The sequence below is a fragment of the Carettochelys insculpta genome, chromosome 2 (genome assembly GCF_033958435.1).
Source record: "Carettochelys insculpta isolate YL-2023 chromosome 2, ASM3395843v1, whole genome shotgun sequence".
In the NCBI taxonomy this organism is placed as follows: domain Eukaryota; kingdom Metazoa; phylum Chordata; order Testudines; family Carettochelyidae; genus Carettochelys; species Carettochelys insculpta.
The window spans coordinates 117,493,124-117,514,217 of record NC_134138.1 but is presented as its reverse complement, the minus strand read 5'-3'; the positions used below and the strand labels follow the sequence as shown (position 1 = coordinate 117,514,217).

Genomic DNA, 21,094 nt, shown 5'->3' with positions numbered 1-21,094 from the left:
AAAAGACTATTTTGATATGTTCAGTTATGCATTTCCAGCACTTTTCTGACGTTAGGAGGCAAATCACATGTGTGTGTGTGTGCACGCACTGCCTTTCCTCTGTACTTTTTTAGTGGGCTTTACTTACATTGTTTCTGAAAATGAATTTAAAGAAGTTCGTGGACCAGAAAAATGTTCATGTTTCTCCATTTCCTGAAGTCTCTAGTGCACCTACAATCCTGAGAAACGTGTCATCCTTCAGAGACTGTTGTAATCTATCCAAACACTACATAGGGCTTTGGAATTTCAATTTTAGAATCATAGAAGAGTAGGACTGGAAGGGACCTCGCGAGGCCATCGAGTCCAGCCCCCTGCCCTCATGGCAGGACCAAGCACTTTCTAGACCATCCCTGAAAGCCATATATCAAACCTCTTCTTAAATATCTCCAGTGGTGGAGATTCTACCACCTCCCTTGGCAATTCATTCCAGTGTTTGATCACCATGACAGTTAGGAACTTTTTCCTAATGTCCAACCTGAACCTCCCCTGCTGCAATTTAAGTCCATTGCCTCTTGTTCTATCCTCAGAGGCAAGGAAGAACAAGTTCCCTCCCTCTGCCTTATGACACCCTTTTAAATACCTGAAGACTGCTATCATGTTACCCCTCAATCTTCTCTTTTCCAAACTAAACAAGCCCAGTTCTTTCAGCCTTTCTTCATAGGTCATGTTCTCTAGACCTTTGATCATTCTCGTTGCTCTTCTCTGGACCCTCTCCAATTTCTCCACATCCTTCCTGAACTGCGGTGCCCAGAACTGGACACAATACTCCAGCTGAGGCCTAACCAATTAATTGGTAATTGGTAATCACAGATAAAAATGCTTTTAATTTAAAAAAAATGAAATTGTTGTTTTTCCAACACTGGAAGTAGTTACTTTACCGAAAAACTTTTCTACATGAAGCAGCCATGTGGGTTATGGGATTGTGGATATAAAAGCATACACATGCATTGAACTTAAGTGGTCCATATAGGATAAACCTTGTTCGTGCACACTAAAGGTATCTGAGCATGCTTTAACATAGTGCTGTTTGAGATCATTAGAAATTATTGATTACAGTAAATGAGTAATATATAGAAGATATACTACTCTTTATACCATATACAGAGAGAGAGCTCTGAAAACCCACAATTTTTGGTCAGCTATGTAAATCTTAATGTGATGGAAACTCCTCCCATATTTTGTGGAAAATGGGTTATGAGTGTAAATATGCATTGCTAAGGAATGTATTTGACAAAATGCCTCTGGTTACCTGTTATTTGTAATGTTATAACCTGCTGAATCTGTATATCATATTTTTGTGCATTTATCATTCTTATATGTGACATTAGAAATATGGAGTGTGTGCCTGTTTGTAATTTTGAATGTGCTAGTAAGGGCCCTCCCTGCTACCCCAATCCCAATGACTGGGCAATCAGCCTGATACCTTGTAAATGGCTTTATTTGTCCTGTAGGTCAACAAGGCAGTTGGTCTGTAGAAACACATGTGACCATACCACCTGGTACAGGCTTTCATTCTGGAATTCAGTTTTCTCCATGGGGGAAAGGGGGATTAAAACAAAGGATTCCCTGCTGGGGGAAAGCATACTTGAGCAGTAGGAATCTTTCAGCTACTTTGTCTTTAGCCTGCCTTGGAAATTGCCTGACTTGACCTGAAACTTTCATCTGGACAGCTGTGTAGAGAAAGAACTCATAAGTAACTGAATTATTAGTGGAATAGAACTAGCTGTGTTTTATTTTAATTTGGTAACTCATTGATCTGCCTGTTTTTACTCCTAGACACTTAGATCCTTCTGTTTTGCTTAATAAAAACACTTTTGTTTATGATCAAGTCCAGTATAATCAGTTATTACCTGGGGAGGGAAACCACTGTGCACATCGCCATTTTATTGATAAAGGGGGCTTACCTAATGAGCTCTCTCTGTGCAAATGTAGAACTGTACCTTCCCAGAGCTGTGGTTAATTAGTGTCCGCATTTCTCTGTGGGGATTGGTAACCCCAACTCTGTGCTTTGTCTTAGGGGGATCAGAGGCTCTGGCTCACCAGGTCAGGGTGTTAGGGAGCCCCAGAGAGCAAAAAGGCAGGTATCAGTGACCTGATCAGCGCACCGGGGAACATCTCAAGGGGTCTTCTATGACTGTATCCCATCACACTTAAAAATCGCTAAATCCCCAAATATAAAATTAATAAATGCCAGAGAATAGTAGGTTTAGACATATCCATATTTCTTCTAATTCAACACTAACATTCAGAAATACTGACTTCTAAAGTGAAAATTTCAGGTACACTAGTTTTCCTGTTGTCCTCACTAATTACTGGACAAAAGGAAGATTCTTTAGGGATTGTACCAAATTTGCTGTCTTTAGTCAGGGCTTTATACAGTATAAGCTAATCTTTCAAAAACATATGTTTTTAAGATATTTAAACTGTTTTCAGAGGTGCTTCCAGAGATTCACTTTTAACAACCTGATTTTTCCTCAATCCATTTTGAGGTTTAATTAATAATAGTCACCCAGCTATCCATCCAAACACAGCTCTTTCCTGCAATAGAGGATCTTCATGGATGAAGATGGTGAGTCTTCTCACTCGTGATTCTCCTCCAGAGAAATTATCTGAAATATTTCCAAGAAGCAGCCTGTGCACCTTTGATGGGGTATTCAAACCTGATATTGAACAGAGCAGAGCTGCCAAACCTACAAGGCACACACAGGGTTTCAGTGGAGAACCCCCATAATGGAATGAGCCTGTGAGGGGACCAAGCATGTCACCAGGCCCCAGGCTGGTTGGGAAACCCTGGCATCTTAGACACGGTCTTGCAAAAGCCCCTAGGACTCCTGCACTTGATGAACCCACAGGCATATCTCACAGGCGCATGCGTGCACGTGCGCGCGCGCACACGCCTCACAAAATTCAGGAAACCACAAAATAAGGAATGCCATGTTAGAAGCAGGAAGAACCCTATAACAGTTGGTGAAATCTGGTTGTATTGCTCTGTATAATTTTCTGATTATGCCCTGTTGTTCCCATGGTACCCCAATGGAACTCCAACAACTCTCAGATCAACTTCTACAACCGCTTGGTTTATAGGCAGCAGCTGATCTAGATACGGTATTGTGATCATTAACAACTGAGATTGGGGAGACCCCTAATACAAATTGTTGCTGAACTTTGGTCTTTGTAGTTGGCTGGGCTACAAATGATGATAGATGATAAAGATGATAAAAGAGGAGGCTGCTTACCAGGGTTATACTTTGTGGAAGATTCAGGTCTGGCCCTTCCTAAATGAAGATCAGGCCCTCAAAACATGCTCTTCCCAACCACTAAAGAAACAAGTTCAAGGATTCTTGGTGCTTGTGGGTTATTACCAGTGATTCATGTCAAATAGCAGCTGCTCTCATAGACCTAATTAAGTACAGCAGAGCCAAGAAACTTCATGAGGTCAAAGCCTGCAGAAAAGTTTCTCAGACATGAAAAGATCATCTGTGGAAAGACCCCTACCTGGTCACTCCTTGCTATTTAAAAGGATTCACCTTGCAAACCAACACCTCAGAAGTGTGGCTGGGCAGAATGTTGTCCCAGGAAACACACAATGGCCCTGTCTACACATGCCCCTCCCTTTCAGAAGGGGCATGTTAATAAGGCACTTTGGAACAGGTTAGTGAGATGCTATCATGCATATTCAGTGCCTCATTAGCATAACGATGGCCAGTCGTGCTTTGAAAGTGCTGCTGTTGAAAAGCAGACTGGCTGTATAGACATGGGTGCTTCGAAATAAACCCCAGACACTGGAAATTCCCTCATTCTCAGAATGAATTGGGGATAAGGGAATTTCAAAGTTGGGGGTTTATTTCAAAGTGTCCGTGTCTATACAGCCTGTCCGTGCTTCGAAAGCAGCACTTTCGAAGCGTGACTAGCCGCCATTATGCTAATAATGTGCTGAATATTCATATCAGCACCTCATTAACCAGTTCCAATCCATGTTATTTAAATACCCCTCCCAAAAGGAAGGGGTAGTGTAAACACAGCCAATGTGTAACATACCCTGTATACTGTCTGAGTTGCAAATTGTTTCCTCGAGAACAGGCATATTCTGTGATAGAAGGGGAATAACTGGCCATGAAATAGGCTGTGGAGTCATCCTGATATTACCTTTTGGAAAATCCATTTGCATTTGTGACTGATCCTGCCCTTTTTGGGTGGTTAAACATCAGGAAAGACACAACCCCCTAACTTATGTACTAATATGTGTTTCTCCAGCCTATGCTTTCTGAATTCAGTGTGAAGTGGGAAAAGCTCACCAAATGCTAATTATTCCCTCCCACTCCCACGCCAGAAAAGCCACATTTGGTACTAGTTCCCTGTATGCCATTTTGAGGACCTCCATACAGGACAACAAGATGGTGAGGCTCTCTCATGGACTCAAGCAGCTGTGTTCTGCCATACCTGCAAGGCAGGGACAGGCTGGAGGAGGAATTTAAAAGGGAAGCACACCTGCTCCCTTGTTGGCACACCAGAGAAGAAAACAGACATTCAGCCCCCCAACTTCTGAGGAAAGGACTTTGTAGACAGCTGCTAACCAATGATCCCTTCCTGAGGGAAAGAAGGTGCAGATTATGTCTAACCTTGATAGGGAACAATTCTTCTCCTCTTCCTATTAAATCATCTTATTTGTATTACTTACCCTAGCTTTTTTTGTTCATGGAGTTCCCTTTGGTGACCTAGCCAGAGGGTAGGTCTCAGGAAGAGGCAGATTGTCATGGTGGAGGGATTGTTGTCAGGAGACTGTATCGGAAGAGAGCTGCTGTGCCATACCTGGCTGCAAGGGGAAGGCGGCAGTGAGTCAGTTCCTTCATGTCTCACCAATTTCCCAACAATTTCTAGGGACAGGTCATTCTCATTTTGAGGGAGGTATAGCCCAGCAGATCGTGAGCACAGGCCACTTGTTCTCCTCTTCGATAACGGTACATATCAGAGAAAACACACAGCAGTTGAAGACAAGAGCTGTTGTTGGGCCTGGTAAAAAGCCATAACTTGTCTGGCTATTATTTAGCTTGAGTCTCATCTTTTTATGGAAAACATAGATTATAATTGTTACGTTGTCACTGGATTGTCATACATTATGAGCAGGCCTGCAAGAATATTAAATACATAAAGATGATATTATATTTTCTGTATTTGAGGTCTTGATTCAGCAAGGTTCTTTAGTACATGCTTAGCCTTAAACACATCAGAAATCCCACTTAAGTCCAGACGGCATCAATGCCTAATACATCTCCATTGGAAGTAAACTAATGACTTTTTTTCTCCTAGCATTGTCAATAGTGGAGAAGGAAGGAGAGGAGGGTGTTTCAGATAATTGAAGCAAAAGGGAATCTGTGGCGTGAAATCATCCTGAACAATTCACATTTAAAGTGAATTTTGTTTTATTTTATTTATTCTCTGTCTGTATCTGTCTATAAAAAGGCTGAAGTTGAGCCAGCAGTGAATTCTAAAGATGTGTGCAGTAATAGCAGCTTCTGACTGACTGTCTTTGAGTGTGCAGGCAGTTTTTAACACTTAAAGTCAGACCTCTTCTTGGCAGATGGTCTCTGAGATTTCGGTGGTACAGTGAGAGGTATTTTTTGTGGTCTGGACAGCACTGCAGGCTGCTAAAAGAATTCTCTGTTGGAAAAAGAAACACAAGGTCAGGCAGTTACTGCGAAAAGTATGAGGGGTACTGAGAAGGTCAATGCTAGGGGTGTCCCACTGTGACAACCTGCAGAGAATTACACTTCTGCAAAAAACCCTGCAGTTCAGATTAGAAAAATTTCACAGGAAAGCTTTTAGAGAGAGATGCAAGAAGTAAATGCTTTTTGGGATTCCTTATAGCTTTTTTTGACAGATAAGAGTGTAAATCACCAAAAGATTCATTTAAGAATTGTTAATTGATAGCTATGATTCTATGGATCTAATTTGATGAAGAATTTATGCTTTCAGTTTGACTCTATGGGGGGTTTTAGGGAATGTTGGGGAGGGAACTAATAAGCAGATATCCTTACATGACAGAAGAAGTAGACACTGGTTACTGACAAGGAGAATTTCAGAAAAAAATATTGTCGAGAATTTTTCCAGGTTAGACAGATTAGTGTAGTGGGAATGGATGCATTCATTCCACCTTGAAAAAGAGAGAAATTTGGGTATCATTTTTTCAGATTGATAAAGGTGTATATAACGATTACCACAAAAATCAAAGTGATGTGTTTAGATATGGAAAATGTGATGAAGACAGTTCAACTTTTATTATTGGGGAAAAGAAGATTTCTAGAAGTAAATATATAAAATGGAAATATGTAGCTTTTAACAATAACACCATTAGTTATGATCGAGGCTATTTGGAAAATAATTTGGTGGAAGACATTTTTGCATGCTTTTTCTTTATACTAATTAAATGTACAATTGGGCACGAAATCCTTTTCATTTAGTATTAACCCTGTTATATCCTCAAATATATTCCATTCTCAGTCATCTCCTATTAGAGGAGACCAGAGGTATGAATTCAGCTGTTAAGATTATCATTTGTAATAGGTGTAGATATGGTAGGCTGGGAGGGAAGGCAGGAAGAGTTGTGACCAAAGACCGATTTATGATTTGTTGGGTGTAATGATAATGGAGTTTAGCATCTGCAATGTGTTCAAAAATTTTTTTCGGCATTTTGGATCTCATTTCTTTCAAGATATAATTTAATGTGTACAAACACTAAAATTGTCCAGGAAACAGTATGATGGATAACTTAATGAAGTAAGCGTTCAGTAGGAGGGAAAAATAAATAATGCACATGAGGCAATGTGTTTGAAATGAGATCTTGAGCAGCACTGAGGAATGTTGCTTTCACAGATTTGTTTTTGTGGGAAAAAAAATGAAGTGTAAGAAGAAAGAAGTGAACATATTCTCTTCTCTGTTTGTTAGCTTTAAGATGGGGAACCTGAGAGAAACTTCTGTGGCTGTTTTTTGAAATTAAGTCCTAACCTCTGAGTCCAGAGGACTAGAATGAACATTTTAACAAATAGATCCTTTTAGTATTAACATGAAAACTGAGCTTAGGTTGACTTATCCGTGGTTCACAGCAGCCTTCAGAATTTGCTTATCCCTTTTGCAAGGCTAAAACTAAGGGGAAAAGGTTTTCCTGAGGCGCACAGGTTTTTTTTTTTCCTACATTCTGTACATGATTTTTTGCCTGTCCAAGATTGGATTATAGCCTCATTGCCTTTTATTCATCACTGAGATCGCAGAACAGTCGAGACAGTTATTCCTGTTGTTGCTGATTTACTGTTACAGCTGCTTCCTTTTCATGTGGTTTAATTTGAAGTTTCATCCCACCAGGGGGCTAATGGTCCCACCTATGCAGCTTTAAGAGATGGTTGTTGTTTTCCACCTGAATGTTATTTCCATTCCTAGTCATAGACATTCTTTCTTCACATTCATCTGGCAAAAGCAAGGCATGGTTCCAGGGTAAAAACATGGAACAATTTGGATGGAAAAATTATAAATTAAAATCAGTCTGTTCACTTTAAAATGTTCATATTGTTGTTTTGGTGAATGCCATCCGTTACTTTCCAGTTCCTAATGTCCTGTTTTTGTACCTCGTTTAATATTTTTATTTATTTATGTAATGATACTTGATCCATTTTTCCATAGAGTGCACTCTACATATTATGATCCTTTAAAAAAAAAAAAAAAGTGGGCAGACCTCTGCAATAGCTTTTCATTGCTTGATGTGAAATCCTGCTAAAATATTAGGAAGTTGTATAAAAGAAATAGTGCATTTAATATAGTTCCACTGTAAAACTCTCAAGAGATTTGATAGTACAATAATGCATACAAGTGTGATAACACCACTGTGCCACACACTGCCAAGTACATCTAATGAAATATTATCAGATGACAGTTACGTAGCCATGGAGAAACAGCTGCAAATGAGTTATCAAACTTTTTCATATCTGATATCAAACTTTTAAAGGTGGTCTGTGAACTTGTGCAAATACTGTTCTGAAGGATTTTCTAAGTGCCTAACTCTATGTTTGTATAGAGGACTGTGTTCCAATGGACATTTCAGTATTGTAGTCTAGTAGTTTTGACCGTGTCTTGTCTTATAAAGCATTATGTTGAACTGAAATATACTGTTATACACCAGGACCTTCATATAAACAAGCAGTCCATGTCATGAACCTATGTGAGTGGGAAGGATTTTAAATAAAATATTTTGGTTTACAGTGTAAATTAGTATTAGTTTTAAATGATAGTTTTAGTTTTAAATAATAAATTTTAAACAAAGTTCAGTTTGACATTCAGCACAGATTATTCTACTTCCCTTTTAATGCGAATATTACTTTGCGTTTTGTTTATGTAATAGTTTTTACATTATTTAGATCAATATTTTTGTATTTTTCCAAATTAAAATGAATAAAACATTTAACTTTAATGAGGCATAGCTTCCTCTGTCAGTCATTTGGAGCCTCTTTGAAACCACAGTCATATGGCATCTAATGGATGGAATTGTAAATGTGACTTCTTTTTCTTTTCTTTTTGGTTTATTTCCTGTAGTTGAAACTTAACTTTGCACTGAGTTAATTATAGTAATCTAACTGAATCATAAGAAGGTCTCCCCCTTATTTCTTTGGCAGCTTCATTTCTGCACTATGAAAAGGTTGAGCTCAGAGCCAGACTTAGACTAGTGGCCAATGTGAAATCTTTTTCATTTCAATTTACTAAAAGGTGGCACAATCTCTATTCTCTTTGGACAGAAAGAAAACACCAGTTTTCAGTGTTCAAGGGCAAGACTTTTTACAGTACAAATCAGCAACACTACTTCCTAAGATCTGGTTGATGGAAAACAGAGTGTTAACTGCCAACACTACTGTTTTCCAACACTATTGTTTAGTTGTCCTGCACTAACCCTACCTTTTCAATGGAATAATTTAATCTCATTGTTAACAGTATAATTTAAAGAATGCAGGATGTAATAATTATTCCAGGATACATAACAATCACCTCATTCAGCAGTTGGCTTCTTAGAGTCTTAACTGCTCTGGGTCTCTGCAGGCTGTTAACTAACCAGTTAGTTAACTACTAGTAATGGTCATTAGCTGCAGTGATTGCTTGAGCAGCATTGCTTGCCCTGTTTATAAACTAGATAGCCTCAAAGCTGGGAATTCAGTAAAGGTCCATATTGAGTTGCTGTAGAGGCAGCACAGCATTAATCATTGATTTTGAATGTTAATCACTGCACAGCAGTGATAATTTACAGCATTGGTGTAGCACTCTGATGCGCATAAAATGAACCTAATAACCCACCACTACCCATGGGATAAGCCTCTGTTTTCTGCAATTGAATACACAGACTGGTTGCATAATAGCCTCGTGAAATACTGCATTAAAAAGAGTGAGCAGCTGCATGATAAAATAAACAACTCTAAAACAGATTTGTTAATTATGTCCTTTCTTTTATTCACAGAGGGTGTTTGTGAGATATGGCTGACCAGCGAAGACACTGGGGCTTATGGCAGGGACATTGGCACAGACCTTCCTACACTTCTGTGGAAGCTGGTTGAAGTTATTCCTGAGGGAGCTATGTTGAGGCTTGGCATGACAAATCCTCCCTATATTTTAGAGCATCTGGAGGTAAGTAAAAAAAGAATAATTTACATACTGACATAGATGTTAACAAATCAAATCAGTGTGGTGGTCATGTAGAATAAGTGTTTCATTTAAGATGACTTTTAGTAGTCACAGATTATAAGTAAAATTTGGAGGCCTTAAATGTTAAGCCATTTGTCAAACTTAATCAAATATCCAGTTCTCCTTGAGAGTGATAATATTGTTGTGGACTCTAATCTGAGGTCACTGCAAACGAGGATTCTGGGTCAAAATCTTCTCCTTTGCAAACCCTTCCCCTCTCCCCTGAGATGCATTCAGAGAATGTTGTAGTCTTTGTATACTCAGCGTTGTGTTCATAAAATGACAAACTTCTGGATAAATGAAACTGAAAATACCGCCCTGCAGGTGTGCAGGGCTCCCACAGAGAGCAATGGGAACAGAATGAAAGTGAACCACAAATATACAAGTATCAGAAATTAAGAACATTGTCAAAAGAATTCTATTTGGTTGGACCCAGTGACAAAACAAATTTCCGGACACTCTTGTGAGTTGATGTTGGGGAAAACCTAACATAAAGAAGCAAAAGCAGTGATTTAGAAGTCTTCTGCAACCTATACCTCGTCCATATGCAGATATAGCTACAAACATAGGAAAATAAATAGTAGGTAAACATCCAACATTTCCTAAAATAGTATAAGTTAAGTTTTTCCACTTGTGTTTCCTAAAAGCACTGAAGTCCATGTTTTTTAACATGGTGATCAGTCAGAACTTCAAAATTCCGAGGAATAGAAAATGAGCCTAACTGCCTTGATTTCTAAAGAAAATGTGTACTAGTATGTAGTATTTTTCAGGAAGTGTCTCGTACCACTAGAATGAAAAAAGACAGTTTTTATGGGGTGGGAACAATGGTAGATACTGACTCACAATGCCTGTAGACATAAGTGATAGGAAAAAGGCGCAATCAGTTTTAAGTAATGAATAAAGATGCTACTTTATCTCTCAAACTAATATAATACCTATCTAGAGGAGCCTTAACTATCAACCATCACTTTGGGAATACACAAAAACTCTAGAATTACATGTTTCACCCTTCTAATGTGTACCATGCAAGTTTGGGGTAAAATAAAATGAGTCTGATTTGTTGGTCACCTTAATGACAAGTTGTCACCTTTCATAGGAGCTGGGATTTGCATGGTTGTTTCTGGTGAAAATATTCTGGCAGTAGTCACTTCTGTATAGTGATGTTTATGCTGGTAATTGCCACTCACTCCAAGTAGCTGTACTGAAGTGCAGATGAATGTATGTCATGTGGTCAGTTATCTAAATTTCTTTTATCCAAAAGTCCTAGTTATTTATGTCCTAATTATTCAAGTCCCCCATTTGGCTCTCCAGATCACAGGCGTTACAGTCACATGATCTTCATGCTACACTATATTCATTAAAAAAAAAATCACTCAAGGGCTACATTGTATCAGGTTCAAAGTGCAATAGTTGTAGTCCTGGTCTCTCTCCCAGGTGTCACTGAGGGGTCGCATCCTGGTGCAGTCCAAATCATGCTATCTGGACACTAAGACAGCCTCAGGGCAACCGTGGGGGGGGGGGGGAGGGAGGAACGAGTAAACACACAAAGTGCCATCACTCCTCTCTGTACTGGAAACACAGCTCTTTTGTCTGAACACCCAATTATCATCTAAAGGCTGTATGGATAAATGAGGGTGTAGTACATAAGATTTCTGGAAAACTTAGGAATCCTCCAAGATGAAGTATTTCCATAAATTATACATTAGTATTACTTATGATTTTGTCTTCATTACAGACTTTCAGATTTATTAAATCAGTAGATTCTGTATGCAGAAGATATCGTCAACCTACTTTAGATTTAGAACATCAAAGCTAATAATAAAAACAATGTATTTGATAAAAGCAAATCAAAGTTATAGTACAATGTAATATAATTTACCAGACTACAGGAGGTCAGTGTTGTCTATCAGCGTTAGTAATAGTTCCACTGCTTACTGGGCTCTTAGAAGACATTTAGAGGTAAATTAGAGCTGAATAACAGCACAGAACACTGAGAGCCAGGACTGGTGGCTGTAAACAAACTTATGAGACCATCAGAAACTTGGCCATACCCACGGTAAGTGGACATCCAGCTATCTAAAATCATGCAGGATTACAAATGTTGCTGGTCTGGAGAGTGCCAGATTACAGAGGGTCAATCTGTACTTCAGATTTGTGTTCTGAATGAGCACAGTTTCTAACCGTGCACATTTAAGATTTATCAGGTACACCAATAACTTCTGGCTTTCACAGTCAGCTTGTAACTTGTTATGGGTATGTAACTGGTAATGAGTAAATGGCAGCCCCTTGCCGTAGATCAAATGCAGTTTTAGGCACCATGTTAAGGCAGCTTTGAACTCTCAACAGTTTTACCCAGTTATCCCTGGAAGGATGGTTATTTGTACATGTCAAAGCTGGAAATTATAGAATACATAAATAATTGTTGATAAATGCAAAGTAAAAGACATTGAAGAGAAACCTTTAAAATATTCATACACTTTACAGCTTCTAAATTTAATTGTATCAGCTCAGGAAAAGAGACCTGAATGTCACTATGGAACGCTCAGTGAATCCTTCTAAATAGCTATCAAATAAGCAAATAAGAATTTCAAACAAATAAGGAATTGGGTTGAGAATAATTCAGAAAATAACATATTGCCATTTTGTAAGTTACCATCTCAGAACAGAGTTGGCTGCTTTTGGAGAGATGGGATACAGAACTATCTAGACCACAAGTTGAATCAAGTATGGCAATTTCTGTCTTTCTGTGACACACTTCCAAGTACTTTCTTGGGGAGGAGTGTCAGGGTGTGTCTACACTGTGAGATAAAGTCGATTTTATTAAAATCAATTTCTTAACACTGGGTTTTATCCATTCGATTTTGAGCATCTTCACCTTTCCACATGCTCCCCACAAAATGGACTTACTGCTGCCACACACAAGTAGCTTAAATCGAGTGCTGCAGCAGTGTATTGTGGGAACCTATCCCACAGTTCCCTGAACCCTGTTGCATTCTGACCCCTCAAGCAGATGTGGGTATATGACGCCATTGTCCCATACTTCATTCCTCTCTTTCCCCTGCCATGCTAAGTATTTTTAAGTAGACATGGGCAGTACACTAAAACTCGAATGAATCATCAGTAGTGAGCCAGGGTGGCTAAAAGACAGTGCACAGTTGACAGCCATGAACATTGTGACCACCTACAAAAGCCCTTTCAGGACGTGAGTTTCGATTTAGACCACCTACCAAAAAAGACCCTTATGTCCAAGTACACGTGGTTGTTACAACAAAACTCAAATGATTCATCAGGCTAAAAGACCCCAGACTACAGCCAGGTTTGCACATGGAAAACAAGACCCTTAGGACATGAATATTCCCCACTGCAAGCCTTACTTCGACAACTGTGGTAATTGTATAGCTAATACATTGCCTACATTGAGACGTGTATGGCTCGGGGTGGCTAAAAGACGCTGGCTACAGCCAGGCGCCGAAAATTATGACCGCAAAGGGAAATGTCCCCTCAGTGGCTACAAGACCCCCGACTACAGCCAGCCCCTGAAAATCATGACAGCCAATGGAGACATATCCCAGGTGGCTACGAGACCCCCAGGTTCAGCCCGGCCCTGAAAATCATGACTGTGAAGGGAGATGTCCCCTCGGTGGCTAAAAGACCCCCTGCTACAGCCAGCCCCCAAAAATCATGACCTTCAGCATGCGCAATCTGTCTGGCACCTTGCGCAGAACGTCCTTTTCTTCATTGAGTGTCCCCGTGGGTGCTCCACAATAGGTGTTGGGCTCGCCTGGCACCGCAGATTGGAATTCTTCCAGCAGTTTCTCCTGGATCGCGCATGCGCCGGCGCACGCCCCTCCCCTGCACGCCCCCAGCCACATGCGCGATCCGGTCCCCCCCAGTTCCTTCTCAACCGCCATCAGCTGCAGACGGAATCCGCTCAGGCTACGGCCCGAGTCAGATAGATAGTGTTTCTACGTGTAAATTGTTGGTTTTTTCCAGTTAAAAAAAAAAAAAAAAAAAAAAAAAAGAGGAGAAAGAGAATATCAAAAAAAAAAAAAATGTAATAAAAAGAGAGAGAGGAGCGGAGAAGAAGAGTGGACGTAAGGCCAGTAGGCCGCCCACTGCCCTGCAGGCCGGTGTCCGCGATTCGGGTAAACAGGCACGGAGTAAGTGCTAAGTACCCTATTAACAGTAAAAGACTCACCGCGATGGCCTCTTCAGGTTTTAAAAAGTGTGAGTCTTGCCGTGAAGCTATGCCTGCCTCCGATGGGCACAGTGAATGTATCCGATGCCTGGGGGAATCACACATTACCCAGCAGTGTTCCCACTGTGCTAAGCTCACAGCCAGGGCCAGGAAAGACAGAGAAATGCATCTTAAAATGCTCTTGTTTGACAAGGCCCTCCACCCGGACTTGCCGGAGAGGCCTCAACCGCAAGGGCCCTCTGGGTTCCACAAGAGGAAGGCAGCTTCTTTGACCCCCTCGGTGCAGAAACGGAGGAAGCTCTCCCCAGCTCGATCCTTGCCGGCGGTTTCAGCGAGCAGAACGGGTGGAGCACACAGCCCCCAGCCACATACTCAGGCAAGCAGCAGCGCGGCAGCGCACGTGGCAGAGGCTGAGCCTCCGGTTACAAAACAGCCGGCACGCGCGGCGCCTAGAGCGTCGGCCAGGCTAGCGCCGGAACTGGCGGCACTGACCCCCGCGGCACCAACGGTGCAGGGCCAACAGGAACGGAGCCTGCAGGCACTGGAGGACGTTACCCGCGCGGCACCACAGCTGATTGTGCCGAGCGCGGCGCCGACAGCGGGGCCGAGATCCCCGGCGTGGGAGGGGGCGGTGCCAGCCCCACAGGGGAGGGGAAAGGCAAGAACAAAAACCCGGCACCGCAGCCCTTCTCTGGACAGGGCTGCGCTGCTACTGACAACAAACCCTCCCCCTGTGCTACACACACCGCCCAGAAGGCCTGGGTCTCCACCAGCCTATCCAGAACCTCCTTCTCCGTTCCTCCAACCAATGTCACCGTGGCTTGGGCCACCTTCACCCTTTCTGGGATTGGATCCCCTGGAGTGCTACCACAAACCTGTTTCACCGCTATCTGTGTCATCGCGGAGGTCTCATTCTCCCAGACATCGGGGGTACACACCCCGAGAGTGGTCCAGGTCTCCATGCCCGGACCCATGCCCGTGCTGCCACGGTCGTTCTTACCATGCTGGACACAGACACCCTAGGCCTATGCCCAGGGGCAAGTCCCCCCCGGCCGTCCAATACCCCTGTGGGCACTCTCGATCGGGGATGGAAACACAGTTATCTCAAGGGGAGTTAATTTTAGAACCCCGAGACTTTGCTTCGCAATCCTCCAGCGAGCAGGTGTATCATCGGCCGCAGGAACCTGAGAGTTTGAGGGAGGTTTATCCTAGTGGTTCCTCCTCACCCTCCCCAGATGAGGCCATGGCCCCCGGGGATGTCGCTCCCCTGGATGACCTCAAACAGTTCCAGGAGCTGTTTAAAAGGGTGGCTTTCACGCAAGGCATTCAAACAGCAGAAGTGCAGGAGAAACATCACAAACTCCTGAAAAATTTGAGACCCCCGGCTTCATCCAAAATTGCTATCCAGCTGGACGAAGCCATTATGGAGTCAGCCACCACCATATGGCAGACTCCGGCCTCCGCTCCGCCTATGAACAAGAGAGCGGATAAGAAGTACTTCGTCCCGGCAAAGTACATGGAGTTCCTCTTCAGTCTCCCACAACCAAATTCTTTGGTGGTCGAGTCGTCCCAGCAGAGGTCAAAGACTTCGCAGTACAAATCGGGAGGATCAGACAAAGATGTCAAGAAGCTGGAGCTGTTTGGCAGGAAGGTATATTCCTCTTCTACCCTGCTACTGAGAGTGGCAAATTATGCAGCACACCTAGCGAACCATAATTTTGATAATTACTCCAGGCTTACTTCTTTCATGGATTCACTTCCGGAAGATAAGAAGCTGGTGTTAAAGACAATTATGCAAGAGGGCTACGCAGCTTCGAGAACGGGAGTCCAGATTGCCCTGGATGTGGCAGATACGGCGGCATGCTCAACGGCTACAGCAGTGGTCATGCGTAGAGAATCTTGGCTCCAGACATCGGGTATCCTGAGGGACCTACAGGCGAAGATCATGGATCTTCCCTTTGACACACAAAAGTTGTTTGCAGACTCAACCGACTCGGTCCTCCACTCTAGTAAGGACTCGAGAGCTACACTTAGAACCCTGGGTATTAATACTTCTCCATATAGGAAGAAAAAATATTACCCTCAGCAAAGACGTTACCCGTACCAACCACAGCGTGCGCAGTATCAACGGGGCTATGACCAAGGGCGACATCAACAACAGCAACAGTACAGAACTCCCAGACGACGTTCTCAACAAAGCTGTACACCCTCGGGACAGTCCCAAAGGCAACAAGTTTGATGGGCATGTTGAGGGCTGCACTATCACTACCATTGCGCAATGCCACTCTCATCTCATGTTCCATCATCGCCTCAGACCATTTCACTCCCAATGGCAAAAGATCACCACAGACAAATGGGTGCTGGAGATCATAGCCACGGGTTACGCGATCCCCTTCCAGTCGCTCCCACCGACGAAGCCTCCTTCGAGGCCTCACCTCCGGGACGCTACCCACGAGGCGAGGCTCAAGCAGGAGGTGGACCACCTTATGTTCATAGGGGCGGTAGAAAGAGTGCCGGAACAATTCCAGGGGAAAGGTTTTTATTCACACTACTTCCTCACAGAGAAGAAAACAGGAGGCTGGAGGCCCATCTTAGATATTTGGGGCCTCAACCGCTACTTACGCAAGCAGCGTTTTCGGATGATTACAGTCGCCTCCATACTCACGGCACTGGACGATGGAGATTAGTTTGCAGCCCTTGACTTACAAGATGCTTACTTTCATATAACGATCCACCTAGCACACAGGCGCTTCCTCCGCTTTATGGTCAGCAAGGAACACTTCCAGTACAGGGTTCTTCCGTTCGGCCTCTCCTCGGCCCCCAGAGTCTTTACCAAAACCTTGGCAGTGGTGTCAGCCTACCTGCACAGACAGGGGGTGTTTATATTCTCATACCTGGACGACTGCCTACTGAAAGGGGCCTCGAAGGCAGAGGTCCTACGCATGATCCGCGTCACAGTGGACACGTTTTCTTCGCTGGGCCTAGTCATCAACCTCACGAAATCAAAGACCGACCCCACACAAGACATAGAGTTCATAGGGGCACGCATAAACTCTATCACAGCAAGGGTGTACCTACCCGACGCCCGCTTCAGCGACATCATTTCACTGATGCAAGTCATCACATACAGCCCCATGGTGCCGGTCTTAACGTGCTTACAGCTGCTGGGCCACATGGCGGCAACGACGTTTGTGGTACAAAATGCCAGATTGCACATGCGAAGCCTGCAGCACTGGCTGGCGAGCGTTTAAAAATACAAACTGGCATCCCACACTGTCCACAGGGTGGTGTCGCCCACGACAGAGGTGCGCAGATCCCTGGCGTGGTGGGTAAACCCCAAGTACCTGCTAGCAGGGTGCCTTTTCACCAACCACAAATTTCTATTTTTCTTACTACCAACGCCTCCCACATAGGATGGGGAGCGCACATCGGCAACAAGGTGACGCAAGGGCTATGGTCCCCTGCGGAACAGACACTGCACGTAAACATACTGGAGCTCAGAGCAGTGTTCAAAGCCTGCAAACATTTTCGAGACCACATATATGGCAAAGTAGTCAGGATCAATACCGCCAATACCTCCACTATGTTTTACATAAATCAACAAGGAGGAGCCCGATCCCGTTCCCTGTGTGCAGAAGCAGTCCGACTGTGGAACTAGTGCATCGCCAACAACATAACGTTGAAAGCCTCATACTTGCTGGGCACTCACAACATGAAAGCAGATCAGCTAAGCAGGCGCTTCGCACTCACGCACGAGTGGCAGATCCACTCTGATCTGCTACGACCGATCTTTCATACATGGGGGTTTCCCCAGATCGATCTGTTTGCCACCCAGCACAACAAGAAGTGTCCCCAGTACTGCTCCAGGGCAGGAGTGGGGTGGTGGTCCCTGGGGGACACATTCATGATTTCATGGAAGGGCCCCCTACTTTACGCGTTCCCCCCCCGCCAGTGCTTATCCACAAGGTCTTGCAGAAAGCCAGAAGGGAGAGAGCTCGCATGATACTAGTAGTCCCAACGTGGGATCGGCAGCAATGGTTTCCCTTGCTTCTGCGCATGTCGGACTGCCCACTGCTCCCTCTACCGGTGGCTCTGGACCTACTCACGCAGGCTCAGGGGTCCATAGTGCACCCGCACCCTCAGGGCCTGCGCCTACAAGCATGGCTAATCCATGGCTCAGCTCCTTAGAAAGCACATGTACGGAGGGAGTACAAGTAGTCCTGGAAAGTAGCCGAAGGACCTTCACCAGGAAGACTTACAAGCAGAAATGGACTCGATTCGCAGCCTGGTGTTCCGCCAAGCAGTTAGCTCCCCCTGACGTTCCTATACCGATAATACTAGAATACTTATTGGACCTCAAGAGGGGCGGGCTTTCCTTATCCTTGCTAAAAGTCCACCTAGCCGCTTTCAGCATACAGAGGAGGGGCCCACGGTATTCGCCCATCCTATAGTTACCAGGTTCTTGAAGGGGTTGGTAAACCTGTAACCCCCTCGGAAACTGCTTCCACCATCGTGGAGCTTGGACCTGGTGCTCTGCACGCTAACGGGTCCACCTTTTGAACCATTAGCCACAGTTCCCCGACGTCTCCTTACGATAAAAACAACCTTCCTCCTTGCAATTACGTCAGCTCGCAGGGTGAATGAGCTCGCAGCAGTTATGGCAACGCCACCCTGCACAGTCTTCTCAAAGGAGGCGGTAACCTTACAGCTGCACCCAGCCTTTGTTCCAAAAGTTTCTTCAGAGTTCCATCTTAATGAACCAATAGTTTTACCCTCGTTTTACCCGAAGCCTCACAGCTCCAGCAAAGAGGCACGCCCTACGCCTCCTGGACGTGAGGAGGGCGTTGGCCTTCTACATAGACAGAACTAAATCCTTCCGGAAAACGGACAGGCTTCTCGTGTCTCTCGCTCCCAGGTCGAAAGGGGAAGGCCTCTCTTCACAGAGAATTTCAAAGCACACTGAGTCCTGTATAAAAATGTGCTACGAGCTTCGAAAGACTCCTTTGCTGACCCTGCCTAGGGCTCCCTCCACCAGGGTGGTGGCGGCATCAACAGCTTTCTTCAAGGGCATCGCATTGAAAGACATCTGTAGAGCGGCACCTGGTCATCCTGCGACACCTTCGCCAAGCATTATGCCCTTCACAGGGTATTCCAAGAGGATACCCGTCTGTCGACAGCGGTCCTTTCGGGGGCAAGCTGCACATAAACTGATTACCCACCTCCTTTCTTGGGTTACTGCTGGGTAGTCACCTATTGTGGAGCACCCACAGGGCACTCGATGAAGAAAGAGAAGTTACTCACTGTAGTAACGGTGGTTCTTCGAGATGTGTCCCCGTGGGTGCTCCACCACCCGCCCATCCTCCCCGCTTCGGATCTCTGTCCAGTGTTTTTCAGGAGCATTCGAGGCGATTGGTCAAGGAACTGGCAGGGACCGGATCGCACACGTGGACGGGGTCGCACAGGGGAGCAGCACGCCGCCGGCACATGTGTGATCCAGGAGAAACTGCTGGAAGAATTCCGATCTGCGGTGCCGGGCGAGCCCGACACCTATTGTGGAGCACCCACAGGGACACATCTCGAAGAACCACCGTTACTACGGTGAGTAACTTCTCTTTATTGGTTTGGGGTGAAGCCACTTGATGCAGCTGGACGCAGGACTGTTCCAGACTGTGTGGTGCCTCCGGGGGGAAGGGTAGTGAGGGGATGTGGGGGTCAGGACAACATGTAAACAGCTGAAAAGAAGTTTCTCATATTACCAGACAAGCACAAACCCCACTCAAAGCCTAGCTGACACATGGTGGTGGGGGGGGCAGCGGCTGGCGCAAGGCAGCACTGAAAAACAAGCAGCTAGTAGGGGTATATGCAGAAGAACGGACCCCACAGCTACGCTCCTAGGAAAGGAAAAGATTTTTACCCTCTCATGACCCTACAGCCACAGACTTGTAGGTGCCGAATTGTAACGGTTTTTGCCTCATTCCTATGCACTTGAGAGTAATTGAGATGTAAGAGGCCGGAGTGGAGAACTGTGGTGCATTGTGGGGCACATACGAGACATCTGTGGAGGTTAACGAATTCGATTTAGAGACATGCCACATTCTCACTACCCTTTATTTGGATTTTTAAATTTGAATTTAACGCTACACCCATCAAATTACTATGATTTTAGGAGTTCAATACCATGTCAATTTTAGTGGTCCATAAATCAAGCTAATGGAATTTACAGTGAGGATCGGCCCTGGGAAAAATGAGGCTAACTGACTTAAAATCGATTTTATCTCATAGTATAGATGCAGCTTCATAGTGCGTGCATATGTTCTCTAGTTTCCTGAGGATAAATATCGGTCTTAATGGAGCAAGATTCTCACATGTGTGTTTCTTATGTGCTGAGCTACATCAAACAATGGGTATATAATTACTGAATAAAAAGACACTCTTGATTTGTATTTCAATTAACACTTGCATTCTTTTGTGTAAATTAGGTTGACTTGTGATTCATGTGATTCAGTGTAGTGCTGTTCGGGGGGAAGGGGCAGCCTTTTCCAGGACAGCTGTAAAGCCTCTTCTGACTGTGCTTTAGAGGCATTTTAATTGGCGTATGTTTTGCTTTGTTTTTTGTGACTTCCGGTATTGAGTCATGTAACCCAGTTGACTATACATCCTGATACAGTTCCCCAGAGTTTATATGGGTCAGTACACTGCTGCCAGAACACCTACCGTAATATCAGCTGTCACTCCCACACAGCACTTTGTTCACTTCCTGTTAAGCAATGTATTGATTGTGCAATTGCTTTATTGATTTATAAGACACCCCACAGCTTGACATTGCTTAGCCAGTGGTTTTCTTTTGTCATGAGATTCATGATCTATAAGCATTATTGGAGGTTACAAAGTTAGCGCTCCCTTAGTCACTTTGTTCCTTCTCTTATGAATTCACTCTCAGTCCATACAAAAAAAAAAAACATAATAATTGCTGAGGCTCTAAATGCCATACAGAGATTACTATTATTTTTTTTTAAATCGTGGATTTTGTGATATTTGTTATAGCATTGGATGATGGGAATTTCATATATTTGGGAGTTCTTTTTAATGACACTGATAATGACACAGAAGCCTTACTCAAAAACTCCATTTTGTTGCCATGTCAAT

At 43.8% G+C, this 21,094-nt stretch overlaps 1 protein-coding gene across 4 annotated transcripts in view; it reads left to right on the top strand.

The window, feature by feature from the left end:
- Positions 1 to 21,094, top strand: part of CDKAL1 (CDKAL1 threonylcarbamoyladenosine tRNA methylthiotransferase) — a 665,249-nt gene that overhangs the window by 380,432 nt on the left and 263,723 nt on the right. For all 4 annotated transcript variants that reach the window (XM_074985893.1, XM_074985894.1, XM_074985890.1 and 1 more), the window contains one exon: positions 9,527 to 9,693. In XM_074985893.1, the coding sequence (XP_074841994.1) occupies positions 9,527 to 9,693 (167 nt within the window). The remainder of the gene's footprint in view (positions 1 to 9,526; positions 9,694 to 21,094) is intronic.